Source organism: Hipposideros armiger, unplaced genomic scaffold (assembly GCF_001890085.2).
Source record: "Hipposideros armiger isolate ML-2016 unplaced genomic scaffold, ASM189008v1 scaffold_93, whole genome shotgun sequence".
NCBI lineage: Eukaryota > Metazoa > Chordata > Mammalia > Chiroptera > Hipposideridae > Hipposideros > Hipposideros armiger.
In genome coordinates this window covers 3,783,375-3,799,572 of record NW_017731443.1, presented here as the reverse complement: position 1 = coordinate 3,799,572, position 16,198 = coordinate 3,783,375, and the positions used below count along the sequence as shown (strand labels likewise).

General features: G+C 55.0%; 1 protein-coding gene across 3 annotated transcripts; it reads right to left on the bottom strand.

The window, feature by feature from the left end:
- Positions 1-4,247: 4,247 nt before the first annotated feature.
- CHRM1 (cholinergic receptor muscarinic 1) lies at positions 4,248-15,245 on the bottom strand. Of its 3 annotated transcripts, none has more exons than XM_019645122.1 (3): positions 14,768-15,245; positions 14,253-14,344; positions 4,248-6,780 (listed from the first exon to the last, which is right to left on the bottom strand). In XM_019645122.1, the coding sequence occupies exon 3, from the start codon at positions 6,702-6,704 to the stop codon at positions 5,322-5,324; it is 1,383 nt and encodes a 460-aa protein (XP_019500667.1). In that variant the 5' UTR covers positions 6,705-6,780; positions 14,253-14,344; positions 14,768-15,245; the 3' UTR covers positions 4,248-5,321. The 3 variants fall into 3 exon arrangements, with proteins under 3 accessions (XP_019500667.1, XP_019500669.1, XP_019500668.1); XM_019645124.1 differs by having other exon boundaries at positions 14,253-14,308; XM_019645123.1 differs by lacking the exon at positions 14,253-14,344.
- Positions 15,246-16,198: the final 953 nt, after the last annotated feature.

The following is a 16,198-nucleotide window of genomic DNA, read 5'->3' as shown; positions in this document are numbered from 1 at the left end:
TATATATATATTTAAACTTAAACTTTCTGGGGAACAATGTGTTTTTTACAGGACCCATCAGCTCCAAGTCAAGTTGTTGTCCTTCAATCTTTGTTGTGGAGGGCGCAAGCTCAGCTCCAAGTCCAGTTGCCATTTTCATTCTAGTTGCGGGGAGCGCAGCCCACCATCCCATGCGGGAATTGAACCGGCAACCTTGTTGTTCAGAGCACACGCTCTCACCAACTGAACATCTGGCCGCCCTGCATATTTTGTTTATGGCTACTTTTGACAGCAGTGGCAGAGTCGAATAGCTGCGACTAGGATACATAAATACCTACATTGTATCCTTAATTTTGTCTCTTGCTCCACAGAGCTTAAAAATTTGACTACCTGGCCCTTTATAGGAATAGTTTGCTAACCTCTGAATTAAGGGATTATTTTAGCATTTCAGGCAAGAGACTGCCCTGGGAGAGTAACAGTGGGGATGGAGAACACTGGATGAATTTGGGAACCACTCAGGAGGTAGACAGACCGACTGGGTACAAGGGGTGAAAGGAGAAAGAGTCTAAGATGACTCTCAGATCTCTTTTTTTTTTAAAAAGATTTTTATTGGGGAATTGGGGAGATGGGAACAGTGCTGGAGAATTGGGGGAAGGGGAACAGACAAGTTGCTGTCGTTTGTTCTTCAGTCTAGTTGTGGAGGACGTTGCTTCACTGGCCCAAGTTGGCATCATCATTGCTCTCTTTCCCGGGCAAGGCAGATCAGTTGCCGGCTTCTGGACGGCTGCTCACCGCGGCTGCTGGCCGCTCACACTGGCTGCTGTGCTACACACAGTAGCCCATGGCAACTCACTGCAGCAGGGACTGCAGCCCACGCCGTCGCCGGCGACTCACGGCAGCCCAGCTCCAGGTCGAGCTGCCATTCAGCATCTTAGCTGTGGAGGGCAGTGTCACTGGCCCTCATATGTGGGATCCGAACTGGGGCCCTCTGGCGTCCCAAGCCCGTTCCTAACCATCGCGCCACTCGGCCGGCCCTCAGATCTCTTGATTGAGCACTGAATGAATGGGGGATGATAGCCAGTCTGGGAATGCCAAGAGAAAGCGTGGAACTGGGGGGCAGGGGAAATATTGGGGCCAGGAGGGAAGAGTGAGGATAGTTTCCAGGCCTATTTTGTGTGACAGTCTGATTCCTGGAGTTATGCCATTTGTGTGTGTTCCCAAAGATGCTAAGAACAAACATCTCAAACTCTTTAGGGCCTGGGCGGCTAGTGTGGGGCACTTGGCATTCAAAAGGCTCTCCTGCTGTAAAGGCGAGCAGGTGCCTGTCTGAATTTCCAGTTGGGTCAGCATCAGTCCTGTCAAATCAGGGCCAGGCTCCAAAAAATGAAACCAAGCATCCCAAAACCCTAGGGAGGCACCGTGAGAAGGTGGTGTTGGCCCTAGGTGCCAAGTCCCCGCACATCCATTGCCTAGTTGTCTGGTGAGGTTGGATACTGGGGAGAGGGAGGGCCTGACTCTGCAGGTTTAGAGTAGCAGCCAAGTGAACTGATCCTTTGGGGGCCTTGGTTCCTGACGAGGTGTCGGGACAGTTGCTGAGGTGGCCAAGACCATCTGTTTACTTTATCACTGGTCCTGGGTTCCTGTTCTCTGGGGAGCGTCCTGGGCCTGGAAGGACTATTTCCTTGATGGCCTGCAGATGGCACCAAAGTGACACGATGGAAATGGAAGGCGTGGGGGCAGAGGGAGGACAGAGAAGCCTAACTGGTGTCTCTTCTCTAGGTCTGCTCCAACCTGGTAGGGGGGAGGCGTGACGTTCACAAAGCTTTCTTATTCTTTCTCCATTTCCTGCTCAGGCAAGAAACAGCCCTTGTTTCTGGGGCCAAGAAAGACTCCTTCAGGGCTGGAGGCGGGTGCTTTGTTGAGGGTGGACTGATGCCATTTATGTCCAGACACCCTCTCCTGTCCAGCTCAAGCCATTTCCTCCGTCTTCTGGCAGCTGGATCTGTAGGAATCGCTTCAGAGGCTTGCAGGGCACAGACCCCATCTCTGGGAAGCACCCTGGACCACACATCCTCCGCCACCCAGGCTCGCTCCCCATACTCCTTTCTCCAAATCTTTTCTTCCTCCTGGGCTGGGGGTGGGGTGGGGATAGGACTCCTTAAAGAGCAGACTGGAAGAGTAGGGAAAGGTGTGTGTCTAAAAGTGATGTGGTTTTTGGTCTTCACCTGTGAGCAGCCTGATCCTGGGAGAACACTGACGATGGAGCCATTGAGGTACTATCCCTACAGCCTCTCTCGTCTTAACTCTTCCCTGAGGGGCTCATTCTCCTTTCAGAGATGAGGACACTGAAAATGAGACTTGCCTAAGGTTGTGTGGTGCGGTAGGACCTGTGCCTGGGACAACGGACAAGTGTGAACTGCCAGCCCCATTCCGGATCCAAATACCAGCTTTGACCTCCCCACTCTTGCTCAAAGCAGAGGCCTGGCCAGTCTGATTCCAACGCTTCTGCTCTCCCAACACTGCTCAGTTTCCTCTGCCTCTCAGGACCAATGCCTTCAGCACAGGGCAGGGCATTTAGCTCGAAAGGGGGCTCAGGGCTAAGTGGAAGCGGTGGCAAGGGAGGGGACCTCTCAGGGTTGAGCTGACAACCCAGGGAGCTGTGCTGCTGGGAGGGGAGGGAGTTTGTGTCCTAGAGTCAGTGTCCACATTGCTGTGCTCCTGCTAGTCCCTGGCCGGCCTGTTCTGTCCACCTCTTCTGTGAATTGCTCCTGCCCATAGTGTTGGAAGCTTCCTTTTCAAAGGATTCTGGGAGTCCTGATGGCTGTGTGTGGGGTGACTCTCCAGTCCCTCTCTCTGCAAGGGTTTAGCCTTACCCAGGACCTCATACCTCCAGGCCAGCATTTCTGAAACTTCAGCCTACATCACAGTCACCTGGATGGCTTGTTGAAACGCATGGCTGGGCTCTACCCCTAGAATTTCTGATTCGGTAAATCTGGGGTGACTCTGAGGACTTATATATCTAACAAGTTCCCAGGTAATACTCAAGCTACTGGTTAGCGCCACTGTGCACTGCAAGATTAGCTTAGCAGGTCTGGGTTATCCAAACCTTGCACATGCCAAAGAAAAGTTTGATCCTTGTTTAGCTCCTGGGCGATAACTCCCAAGCCTGTCTGATAAGAGTGTCCTTGCTTACCTGGAGGCCTGGAACCACAGGATCGTCTACTATGCTAACAATGTGGTTGGTATATAGTGAGGGCCTTGGGCCACATGGTATCTGTTTAACCTCTGGAAGAGCTGAAGACTAAGGTCAGCCATGTCTACATGAGCAGCCTCCAATAAAAACCCTGGACACCAAGGCTCGGGTGAGCTTTCCTGGTTGGCAGTACTTCATGCATGTTGTCATACGTCATTGCTGGGAGGATTAAGTGCTGTCCCATAGCTCCACTTGGAGAGGAAACTGGAAGCTTGTGCCCGGTCTCTCCTGGACTCTGCTCCATGCACCTTTATCCTTTGCTGATTTTAAGTTGTGTCCTTTCACTGTGATAAACTATAACCCCGAGTCTAACAGCTTTGCTGAGGTCTGTGTGTCCTCCTGGTGAATCACTGAACCTAAGGGTGGTCTTGATGACCCCCCAGTGACAACCATACTTTGAGAACCACTACGTTGTGTTGTGGGATTAACTACTCTCAGATTCCTTTGCTTTAGGCTTTGGGGTCCCTGTACAAATGAAGTACCTCATAACTTGGCCTGAGGGTCACCTTTATAGAGTGCTTTGGCCTGAACCCCAGGTGACTCATCTCTACAGTCCAGGGGTCAGGGGGCTGTGAACTGCCTGGAAGCCTGGGTTTTGCTTCGTGGGGTAACCCTGAGCAGTCCTCCTGGGTCCCTGAGCCTTAGTCTTAGTCTTCCTAGCTGTAAATGGGGCTGTGGAGCAGTTCTGTCCTCCCTGGGTACGACACGGCCCCCAGAGCAGCCACATATGGCCAAGTTGATAGGGGGCATGCTGGCCTATGGGCGGGGGTAGTCCATTTCCCCTAGTTTCCCTGCTTCTAACAGCCAAGTCTGCCCATTACAGCTCTACTTACACGAGCCAGGGACCCTGGGGTGTTGGGGCCCACAGGTTTCAGTAGATCCTGCCACTCGGTGCTGCCCCTCCTGGGACCACCGTCAGGGCAGTGGCCCACATTCCACGGTACTTGGCCCTCCCTGCCCCATCCTGCCCAGGCCTAAGACCAGGTCCTTGATCCAACACAGGGAGGAAGGACCCTTAGCACCCGCTGGTTATGTGGCTTTATTTACAGACTCAGGGCTTGCTGAGGATGGAAGGAAAGAATATTTGGGGCCAGGCTGGGCCTGGAGATGAGGGTAGCTGGGAGGCCATGCATGGTGTGACTGGGGAGTTCACAGGAGAGGGCCTGTTGGCTGGGCCAGGCCTGTGCGGGGCGGCCAGAGGCAGGCAGCATGCGGGAGGCCTGGAGAGATCCGCATGGAGCAGGTGTATCCGGGTGATGGCTGTGAACCAGGAAGGGAGGGACAGGGGACTTCTCTGGAGCAGGAGTTACAGGTGTGAGGCTGGATAGCAGGTTCCCCTGCCCCTCACTCCCAGGGAAATGACAGAGTGGGACAGACAGGACACCTGGTGCCCGGTCCTGCTGCTGCCTTGGGACTTGATGTATGACTAGCCAAGCTGGTCCCCTCTGGTGTCATTGTTCTGCTGATGCTTGGACGTTTGCCTTGGGAGTGACCCACAAAGGGATGCTCTGGAGACATTGGTAGGGAGGCTGGAGAATCCTGGAGCGTGTGTCTAGGACCCAGGAGAGTGGGCTGTTCCTGCAGAGGGAGGGGATTCCCAGCCAGGGGCTGTTTCCTTTGAGCCAAGCTCTTCTCTCAGTGGTTTGTTTCAGTTCCCTGCTGTGGCCCCAGGGGGTGCCATCTCCTGCTGCCAATCCAGACCAGCCACTGGACCGAGGATGACTGTAATGGTAAACCTTCTTTCTCCTGGCCCGCCCTGCTGGCTCGGGACAGACTTCCTGCCTAAACGCAAACAAGAAATCCAAAGGCCAGATCCTCCTCCTGGGCCTTCTTCCTGGTGAAGAGCCCATTCCCACCCAGCAGGGAACAGAAAAACCAGTTCCCCGGGTTCTCTCCCTGCCTGGGAATAGCCAAGTTTGGAAAGTTGGCAGGGTCTCTCTGGGTTGCCCAGGAAGGTGACCTCGAGGCCTGGAAGCCTGGTGGGGACTGAGCAGGGCCCTGGGTCTGACTGAGGTCACAGCCCCTGCCTGCTCGCCTTCTACCCAGCTCTCCCAGGGACTGGGGTGGAGGGATGCGGGCGAGGGGCCCATCAGCACTGGCGGGAAGGGGTGCGGTGCACGGAGCCAGGGCGCTTGGGGATCTTGCGCCAGCGTCGCTTGTCCCAGCGGCAGAGCAGCAGCAGGCGGAAGGTGTCCCGGAAGGCCTTGTTGCAGAGTGCGTAGCACATGGGGTTGATGGTGCTGTTGACGTAGCACAGCCAGTAGCCCAGCTCCCACAGGGTCTCGGGAACACAGTCCTTGCAGAAAGTGGACACCAGCACCATGATGTTGTATGGGGTCCAGGTGAGGATGAAGGCCAGCAGGATGGCGCTCAGGGTCCGAGCTGCCTTCTTCTCCTTGACGAGCGAGAAGGTCTTCCGCTTGGCCAGCTGCTCCTTTCCACGGGGCTTCTGGCCCTTGCCCGTTCGCTCACGCCCCTTCCTGGTCGGCCTCTTGACTGTATTTGGGGAGCTCCGAGGGGGCTGCTTGGTGGGGGCCTGTGCTTCCGGGTCCACCATGGGCATTTTGATCACCACCTCAGAGCCAGGCTCCTCACCCTCTGAGGATGTGAGGGACTCCATGGAGCCTTCATCCTCCTCCTCTTCCTCCTTCCAGCTGTAGGCCTGCAGCAGCCTGGGGGCCCGGCAGCAGCGACAGCAGCGCCCTGGAGGGCTGTCCGGTGAGCCCTCAGCCCCCGGCTGGGACCGCTCTGAGCTGCTGCTGCTGCCACCCCCCTTACCTGGCGTCTCGGAACCCTGCAGGGCCGCCAGCTCCCTGGCCCGGTTTTCTGTTTCCCGATAGATGCGCCAGTATAGTGTGCACATGACTGTGACAGGGAGGTAGAAGGCGGCCATGGCTGTGCCAAAGGTGATGATAGGCTGTGAGAGGAACTGGATGTAGCACTGCCCGGCCAGCACCGTCCGCTCCCCCACCAGGTACTGCCAGAACAGGATGGCTGGGGCCCAGAGGACGAAGGAAACCAGCCAGGCCAGGCCGATCATCAGGGCCGCCCGGCGGGGTGTGCGCTTAGCACGGTAGCTCAGGGGCCGGGTCACGGAGAAGTAGCGGTCAAAGCTGATAAGCAGCAGGTTCATGACGGAGGCGTTGCTGGCTACGTAGTCCAGGGCCAGCCAGAGGTCACAGGCTAGTGTGCCCAGAGCCCAGTGGCCCATGAGCAGGTAGGTGGTGTAGAGGTTCATGGAGAAGGTGCCGATGATGAGGTCCGCGCAGGCCAGGCTGAGCAGGAAGTAGTTGTTGACTGTCTTGAGCTCTGTGTTGACCTTGAAGGAGATGAGTACCAGCAAGTTGCCTGTAACTGTGGCCAGTGACAGGAGGCCTGTGGTGATCCCAATGAAGGCCACTTGCCAGGGACCTTTTCCTGGTGCCAGGACGGTGATGTTGGGGCTGACAGCAGGTGGGGCTGAGGTATTCATGGCGGCCGGGTGGGGCTGGGGGGGCAGCCCCTTCCTCAAGTCACACGACAGGGCTTCCTCAGGGGGAGGTCGTCATCTGAAAAGAGAGGACATGGGCTTTGGTTGGGCTGCTGGATATCCCCCATAGCCTGGAGTGGAGGGTGCTAGGAACACAGCCTCTGCCCTCCCAGAGCTTCAGGCCAGACAGTGTCACCCTCCCCTACTGGCTGGTCCCTTCCTGTTCTGGTGTCCACACACAGTCATTTAGAACGCACATTCCCAGCACTGAATGGATTTGCCAGCAGCATGGAGGTGGGGTGGCTTTGGAATCCAGAGGTCTGAGTCCCCATTCTAGCTTCACCATTCAGACTCTAAGTCTCAACTTTCTCACTGGGACATTGCTACTAATTTCTGTCTTGCTTAACTGATGTGGAAGGAGTCGGGAGATTTACTTTGTATACAGTACTGCCAAATTTTCAAAGCATTTCACTCAATTTTATTAAAGCCCTCATTTACTGAGTAGTTGCTACACACCAGACACTTCATTGAATTATCTAATTTAACTCTTGTACATCTCTAGGAGGACGGTCTCTTGTGATCCTCATTTCACCAAGGCAACCCTGGCTCTGAGCGGCCACAAAGCCTGGCCACGGTGACACAGGTGGGGAGGACGATCGGAATCCACTTCTCTCTCTCACTCTTTGAGCTTGTGGCGTTCCAGTGGGATAATTCCATCAAACAAGGAAAAATAAGAAGGTAGGGGGTGAGGCTCCAGAGAAGATAAGGGGAAAGAGATGGGAGCAGAGGGGCGCTGTGTGTGTGTCTGACAGAGAGAGAGAGAGAGAGAGAGAGAAAGAGAGAGCCAGAGAGAGAGAGACAGAGAGAGAGAGAGAGAGAGAGAGAGAGAGAGAGAGAGAGAGAGAGAGAGAGAGAGAGGGAGAGAGAGGGAGAGAGAGGCGGTGTTTGGAGATGGATCTGACCCTCCATGAGGGCAGCAGGGAAAGTTGCCTGGGCCTGGACACTCCTGGTGGCAGAAGATCTGGAGTAAAAGCAGGCAGCAGGGGCGAGGGACTCAGCTCCCAGATAAGCGGGGGTCTGGCCCCAGATGGGGTGTGGGAGGCCCCCTCCATCTCCCCACTCTGTTCCAGGGTTCCAGCTGAGTGGGGGGCAGCTAGGGGAACAGGAAGATCCCCTAGGTTTTTCTTGAAGCTGGAGCCCAGCCCAGGAACTAAATGTGGGTAAGAGGAAAAGCGAGGGCTCTTAGCAACCTCCCGGTCTGGCAGGAGGCTCCCACAGCTCAGTCATGGCCTTGCCACTGTGTTTTGGCAGGTCCCTTCCTGTTCTGGGCCTTAGGTGTCCATCTGTCCATTGACAAGATTGGGGTTTCCTCCTGCAGGCCTGTAGCTGTAGCTACAGGGGCTATACCACTGGAGAAATTTCAAGACAGAGATTTAGGGCAAGGGCACACCAAGCCCTGGTGTTCCTGGGGACCTGTTCCGTGACCGAGACTAGAGTGCCATGCCTGTGAGGGGGTTGCTGAGTGATAGATGGCCTTGGGGGTGTGTGGCTGTGATGGTGTGTGACCCAGAGTGTCTGTGGCGGAGGCCATGGCTCATGGTAAGCTGTCAGTATGTGAGAGCGACTCTCAGTGTGGGGAGTTCAGAGTTTGACCCAGGGACAAGAAGGACTGTGGCTGTCAGTGCACATCTGGGACTGTTTGAATGTGAGGGGGCACATGTAACATCCTGGTAGAAGGACCTGGACTCTGGAGTCAGACTGTGTGCATTCAAAGCCAGGTTACACCATTTACTGGATGTGCGATCTCTGCTAGTGACATAACTTCTATGTGCCTCAGTTTCTTCAACTGAAAAGTGGGGATGATACTAGTCCCTAGCTCACAAATCAAGGAATTATTGTGAGGTTGAAATGAGTCAATAGATGTAAAGTGCCTAGAACAGCCCTGCCACATGGTAAGCATGGCTCCCATGGAGTCTTAACATGTGTGGCAATGGGGGCTCCCTCCTACCTAGCAATGTCTGCTTGTTTGATTAAAGATTTCTAATACGACAACAGCAACGAGTAGTAATACTGATCATTGCTGTTATTTAGTGCTCCCTGAGTGCCTGTTGTTGCTCAAAGCGCTAATTAATCTTCACCGGAGCCTATGAACTAGGTATTGCTCCATTTTACAGATGAAAAAACTGAGGCTGAGAAAAGCAAGAGAAATTGCCAGAAATACCGTATTTGCCGGCGTATAAGACGATTTTTTGGCCCTGAAAAATATGCCTCCAAGTGGGGAGTCGTCTTATACGCCAGGTACACTTCAGATAGACTGCCCATAGTGCTTGCCCCGTGCCATAGTGGCCTCCCGATGCCCGCCCACTTCATTCCACATACCGTTCAGGCATCAGCAGCGCTGCTGGGTGTATGCTCGGCTGTTATGCGATTTTGCTGTTATGCGATTTTACCACACTCGCAAAATCGCACACAGCCGACCACACAGCCGACCATATAACAAACTCTGTATTTTGAGTGGAAATGTTAGGGGGTCGTCTTATACGCCGAGTCGTCTTATATGCCGGCAAATACGGTACACAAGTAAGGTAGGAACCAGGATTTGAGCCCAAGCAGATTTGAGCCCAAGCAGTTTATAAAAACTGATGGTTGGTCCTGGGGGGCCATAGTTTGCCAATTTGAATTTTTAGAGGATTACATTAAAATGTTATTTATTTTGCTTACTGAGTTTTGTTGCACCCTCTTTCTTTAACCAAAGTCAGGCACTGGGTGGGAGGCCGGGATCAGATGCACCTGCTTGGGCTAACCCCGTGAGGCCGCAGGTAGACACCATCCGTGACAGGTTGCCCTGCGCAATGCTTGTCTCTGATCCAAACGCAGTGCTGTTTAATGCCCATTGCACAAATAGCACAACTGAGGCCCAGAGAAAAGGGGGGAAGAAGGCATTGTGTAGCGCAAGGCCTCCTGGCTTCCAGACTGGGTGCTGCTCCTCCCATCCCCCAACTCCCAGGTGCCTCTGAGCAGCTCTGTAGCCCCAAGTAGCAACCTGGGCTAAGCCCTGAAAAGGCCTTATTAGAAGAGGAACCTGCTGGTCTGAGAGGCCACTGAGAGGTGCAGCTGCAGGGGCCTCTTTCAATGGTGCAGCCTTGAACACGGGGCCAACCACTCTGTTCATTCATTCACCACTGTTCCCGGACCTTCTGCCACAGCAGGGCTAGGACTAGGGTGTGGCGAGTGAGGCACTTGCCTTGGGTCCAATCTTGAAGGTGGTGTGCAAAAACTCAGTAATCAAGAAAATAATAGTTTAATGTAATATTAAAAAAATGGAAATTAATGCGAAACATCTATCACAAGTAATTTTAAACAAAGACAGGTCCCAACCCTGAACTTGCACAAACATCCTGTCCCCCATGCCTCGCCCTAATCCTGGCGCTGGTTCCAATGAAACTTTATTTATGAAAGCAGATGGCCCACCTGCCCGTGGGCTGTGCTTTGCTATTTGATTTCTAAAAATATTACATTACAATAGTATTTATCTTGATTGGGGAGAGTCTTTTTGTGTCCCCTTAAATTTTACTCTGACCTTGATTCCTGCATTCCGGACCACACACAGCACTGGATCTGAAATCTCAGATCTGTCCCTTCCTAGCGGTGTGACCATAAGCAATCATTTAACCCTTCCTTTCCTAGCTGCCTGCATCCCCCAGCTGATGGGGGACAATAGCATCCAAAGTGCCTGACGCTGAAATGACAGTTAAAGGCCTCTGTTATTATTCCCGATTCCTCATTCTGATTCAGTACCCAGCCCCATTGGCCCTGCATCTTCTCCTCCAGATCCCAGGCACAGACCCTCTCTGGTCCCCAGATTGCTTGTTTGTACAGTGGAGGAGTTGAATGGATCAGCCTGGCATCTGTGGAGATTTTACAGAGTCCTAAGGTCAACATGTAAAGACGCTGAACAGAAAGGACCCAGGTCCCTGAGGCGAGGCTGCAGAGGCTGACAGCTTACTTAGGTTCTCTCAGCTGGGGCTGGAATGACATCTCTTCACAGTGGAAACATGGAAACCATTGCCCATCACAAGCTCTGGTTTGAAGCTAGCTAGGCTTTGATGAATTTATAAAAGGCTTCAGAATGGGGGATCTGGGAGAAGTGGTCCTTGGAAGTGAGGAGGTTGGCTGTCCCTCTCCTTAATGGCTGGAAGTCCCTTCCAACTCACTCATTTGAATAGCCATATTGACTGCCACCATAATTAATTACCTCCTGTGTGCCAGGCACTTGATGTGCGGTATTATTTCCCTCAATCCACAGGACACCCCAACAGGGGATCCTTATCTCTGTATTATAGGTGAAGACACAGGCTCGGGGACTAAGTGACTCCCTGATGATCTCACAGGGACTTTGCCTCTGACCTGTGGGCTCCAAGGCCTGCTTTCTTTCTACTTGGCTGATCTATGAGTTGTGAGGGCTAAGGTCTCCCATCTGGGGCAACTGGGGGAAGAAGGCTAGAGGTTCTGGGGAACTGGACCCCGATTCTTACCATCCCCTGGAACTTCTGAGCCCCTGAGATGCAGCTCAGAGCAGAGCTGTCAGTGACCCTACCTTTCCTCCACAAACCTCTCTTGACAGGGATTTGCTCAGGCGAAGGTTCCCAGAGGCCTGCTCTGGTCCCTGCTGTGTGACTTTAGGTCCCTGCTCTGGTCCCTGCTGTGTGACCTTGGGCAAGTCTCCTTAACTCTTAATTGGGGACAATTCTCTGCCTGTTCAAGGCTACTGGGGGTCAGCATGGTGATGGTTGTGAAAGAACCAGGCTTCCTCGTCCCTGGGGGGACAAGCCCTGGGCTGAGAGTTGGGGTGCCAGGGTTCAGCAATTGAGGCTTTGAGACCTTAAGGACCTTATAGCTAACTCATTGGCAATGAAACCAGGATTTGGACCCAGGCAGTCAGCCTCTAAGATTAACCTCTTGGACCACTACTCTAAACTGTTGTTGTGGGGATGCGGGACTCAGCGGCTTCCTTGCCCGCCTTGACTAGCTTGGCCAAACCCTAGTTTGAATCAGTCAATAGTGAGGAGCCAGTCATTCTTTAGAATCTGGTCGGTGTATATGTGTGTGACTGTGTCTGTTGTTATCTGTGCGATGTATGATGACAGTGTGAGGGGAAGGGGGCGGTCCTGCCATAGCTCTCTGAGAGGCAGGGTATGAGCTGTGTCTGCCTCATTCACTGCTTTACCCCAGTGCTTGGCACATAATAGTTGCTCAATAAATATTTGTAGAATAAATACATGAATGTGTACATGGGGTCCTCCTGCTTGGGCTTCAGGCCCAGGGGCATGAGGATGAGCCTGCAGGGGTCAGGGCCCGCTCCAGAGCACGGTCCCTTTGTTCCCTGCAGTGTCCCTGGGTGAGGTCCTGCCTGGCTTGAGAGCCCAGGAGAAGAACAGCCACGGGCATCCTCATCTGTGGACCAGGAAAGGACCAAGGAAGCCCAGCCTCACCTGCCACCAGCTGAGTCAGGTGTGACAGGAGAGGCATGGGTGTGGGGTGGTGCCTGTCAGTGTTAGGGGAGGAAAAAGTCTCCTGGACTCAAAGAGTTAAGGGATGAGGTCAGAGCCTCTAGCATGGCAGGCCAGACTATTGACCGTCAGCAGCCCTGGACCAATCCCCTGGGGCTGGGGATCTGGTTGATGAGAGGAGGGGGAGGGGAGAGAGTCACTGGGGGAGGCTGGGAGGGATTGCTGGGGAGAGGGATTCCTGAACACAAGTGTCTTCAGAATCTTACCACTGGCCAAGGAGTGGAGAAGGGGAGGAAGAGAATGAGGAGGTGCTGGGGAAGAGATCCAGAAAGGAGGAACGAAACCATCTTGTGATTCTGGGCTGGGAAGCTGGCAGAACCCTGACTGGAGAGAATGGGTAATATTGGAGAGGAGGAGGTGCGGGCTGTGGGGCTGGGCACCTGGGACCTCACTTGGGCAGTGAGAAGGGTGCTCCTTGGGCCAGGTCTCTTGACCTGTCCCTTCTGCTGGGGCTGTAACCCAGAAGCCAGCCTCTCAGAGGTGGCCCTCTCCCCCTGGGTTCACTTTTCACTGAAGGTTGCTCTTGACCCATTGAAGGTGCACAAAACTTCCACTTCTGATGCCTGGCCTTGGGAATGAGGGGGTAAACAGATACAGTGTATCACATAGTCAGGCTCCACAGTGACCACTGAGAGTGCCAGCTAGCCCTGAGGAGGGCAACAGCCATCGGTTAAATACTCATAAAGGCACTATTGAGCCGGAAGAGGAGCGTCAGCCCTAGAACCACTGCCAAATACTCTCGCTGTTGATGGGCCTTCACCAATGGCCTGACTTTAGCTGGACCGTGCCAGAGCCTGGCAGTCAGCAGGCTGGGCCCTAGACCTCATTCTGCCCAGAGGCATCAGAAGTGCTGGGCCCCTCATCCTCTTCTCCGCATGCAGCCTGCTCTTCACTCCTGGTCTCCCTTCCCTGTTTCCTTTCGTCTCCCTCCCTCCCTCCCCCATCCTTCTAGGCATCACCATGGCATCACAGCAGAGCAGAAACCTAGTGCGATATTCACCCACCTCTCCCCGCCAGTCAGAGCCCAAGCTTCTGCCTCATAGAGCTTGCGGCTCCCCACCCGTCATCCTGTTCAGGCAGGTGGGAGTGTAGCGCTGTGCCGAGGGCGAGGAGAACAGGGTCCAAGCCCCCACTGGACCCCTAAGTATCCCTTCTGTGACCACGAGCATATCCCTTCCCCTCTCTCAGCCTCAGTCTCTCCACCTGTACAGTGGGGAGGTTCCTTTCTAGGTCTGATGTGACCTCTGCCTAACCCTTTCTTGACATTCTGGAGTCCTCTTTGCACTTTGGGATTCAGCTGTCAGACCTCCAGGACCCAGCTGGGAAGCCAAGAGTCACATCTTATGCAGCTCCGTTTCGCCACCTCCTCCCCTGCCTTCTATATCACAGTGGCGATCACAGCTTGCCGAGGGCCTGAGGTCAGGGGGCAGAGAACTAACTCTCATCTGACAGCTCAGTGAGCAGCTGATTACCCAGGGACAGGAGACTGTCCGGCTGCAGGAGACAGCGGCACTCCTTCCGGCCAGTTAGGCAAGGCCTGGGTCAGTCTGGGTGGAGCTGCAGGTATGTTTTGTGGGAAAAGGTGGACCCCTGTCCACTGGCACTGATAACACCTGAGCAGCACTGTCTGAATGACCCAATGACAGCTGACCGCCCCTCCCCAGCTGCCAGCCCAGGAGCTGAAAACTGCAAGAATCAGAGCTCCTGGCCCCCAGCCCATCCCCACATTATGGAGCCTGGGGGTACTGGGATGGGTACCTGGCATGGGTGCCCATTACTGTCCATGCATAACCTGGGCATAGGACTGGGACCTGCCTTGTGGGAGCCCAAGATACTGTGGACATAGGGACGGTCCCCTGGGCCCCTGCACATGTTAGCGCCACGTTCTCTGGCCGGCATGGCCATCCATGTGCCCATTTGTCCCCGGAGAGCTCTGGGGCTCTTGGCCTGGTCTACTGCTGCCTTCTGGCCTGACACCCACCTTGGCATCCGGCTTGTCCATCTGGCCAGCTGCCTGGTTCAGTTCATCTTGGGAGGCTGAAGGTGGATGGGGATGGTGGGATTCAAGATTCCCTGAGGGCGGAGAGGAAGGGATTCTGGGGGGGTCAATCTCCCACAGGACGCTGATGGCAAGGGCTGCCCCTTGGCCCCCTACCCTTCCCATTCTATCCCTGGGGTTTTAGGGACTGCCTGCTACATGGCAGCATGATCTCTTCTGGGCTACAGGTCCAGTTTCCTAAGTGGGGTCTCCATCTCCTCTGCCAGCTGAACACCAGAAAAACCTAGGTGTATCCACTCAAAGCCAGGAGATGGGGCATGAGCCCCATCCAATGCTGCAGAGCCCCCTTAGCCTCTAGACCCCTCCCCAGGCCTCTCCGCTCTCTGAGGTCCATCCGCATTTCCTTCTAGTTTTGGTCCCCACCTTGCTCCCAGAACCCTTCTTCTTCAGCCCCCACCTCGGTGAAGCCCCTCCCAAAGCCTTCCAAATGTACTCACCATGGGGCTGGAGAGGGGTCTGTAGGGTCCTCAACCCCACTGCCTCCCTGGGGGCTGGCGGCGTCTCCAGGGACCCAAACACCTGGCTCCCAGGGGGAGCTGCACCCTGTGCTGGCAGCCGGAGAGGCACAGCCAGTGATTGGCATGTCCCACCCCCTGGCACGCCAGCCTGGGGGGTGGAGGGAGGAAGGGAAAGAGAGGGAGGGAGGAAAGGAAGGGAGGGGAGCTGGAGGAAAGCCTCAGGCAGCGTCTGGGGCTGGACTGGGTCCTGGAGCGGGACCCTCTACTCCACCAGGGTCCCCAATTCTAGCCACGAGAGGGAGGAGGTAGGACATGAGGAAGACAAGCCCAGGAAGACTAAAAGTCCAGCACGGGAGAGAAGGCGGATACAGGGAGACAAACACCCACACCCACTGCACACAGACTCGGCGGCACACACACACCCTCACAAAGGCACACTCTGTTTCCTTGGACTCCTTTCCCCACCCAACCTTAGAGCCCCCAACCCGCATGCACCGTGCCCCCCAACACCCCCCCTGGTATTCACGCGCCTCTTTCCTCATACACGCCCTGCCCCCTGCACATGCCCACGCACCCACCCACCCACCCAGCCCCACCCCCTGCTTTTCCTCCCCGCTGTGAAGGAGCTAGATTCCTTCTGTTTGGAAATGACACATTGGGCCTCACGTGAGAGGCTCCAACTTGGAACAGACCCAGAGGGCTGGCGTACCCAGCCCGGGGGGCTGAGCAGACAAGCCTGGGTGCTGGCCGTGTGCTCGCGCATCTGTCCATGCTGCATAGCCTGGTGTGAGGGTACACGGGTGTCTGGTTTGTGGGGATGACTCAGGGGGGCTGTGTGCCTGTTCCAGGTGCTGCTGAGTGCCCCGCACATGTGTGTCCCTGAGCACACATGTCACCATGCAGCCTGTGGAAATGCAGGTGTCACCCTGTTGGTCTGGAGCCAGGATGACTGTGTACACGTGTGTCTGTATTTGGTGTGTGTCTGTCTGAGTGTTGCCCAACTGTGGAACTTGTTAATTCTGACAAGCGAGGCAGCCTCTATCTCCCTGCCTGCTCCACCCCCAGTTTCCACTTGGAAGACAGACAGACAGGCAGACAGACAGCTCTCCTCCCAGCTTGTCAAACTCTGTCTCCCCTGACTCCTACTCAAGGCTCACAGGTGTGTACCTGGGAAGTGATGAACTTGCCCTTCCACTCCACCTTCCCGAGACCCACTGCTTGGCCAGCACCCCTCCCCCGCAGGTTGGTTTGGATTTCTGTGTTGGGTTTCCTCAGCGATAGAACCCCTGGGAGCCTTCTGCCATAAGCCTGGGTGCTGCACCGTCCTCACCTGGCCCTAGAAGCCTCCTGGGGAGCGGACCACTGGGGAGTGAGGGGGAGGCTACTGCTGGGCTGCTATGTCCTTTGCCG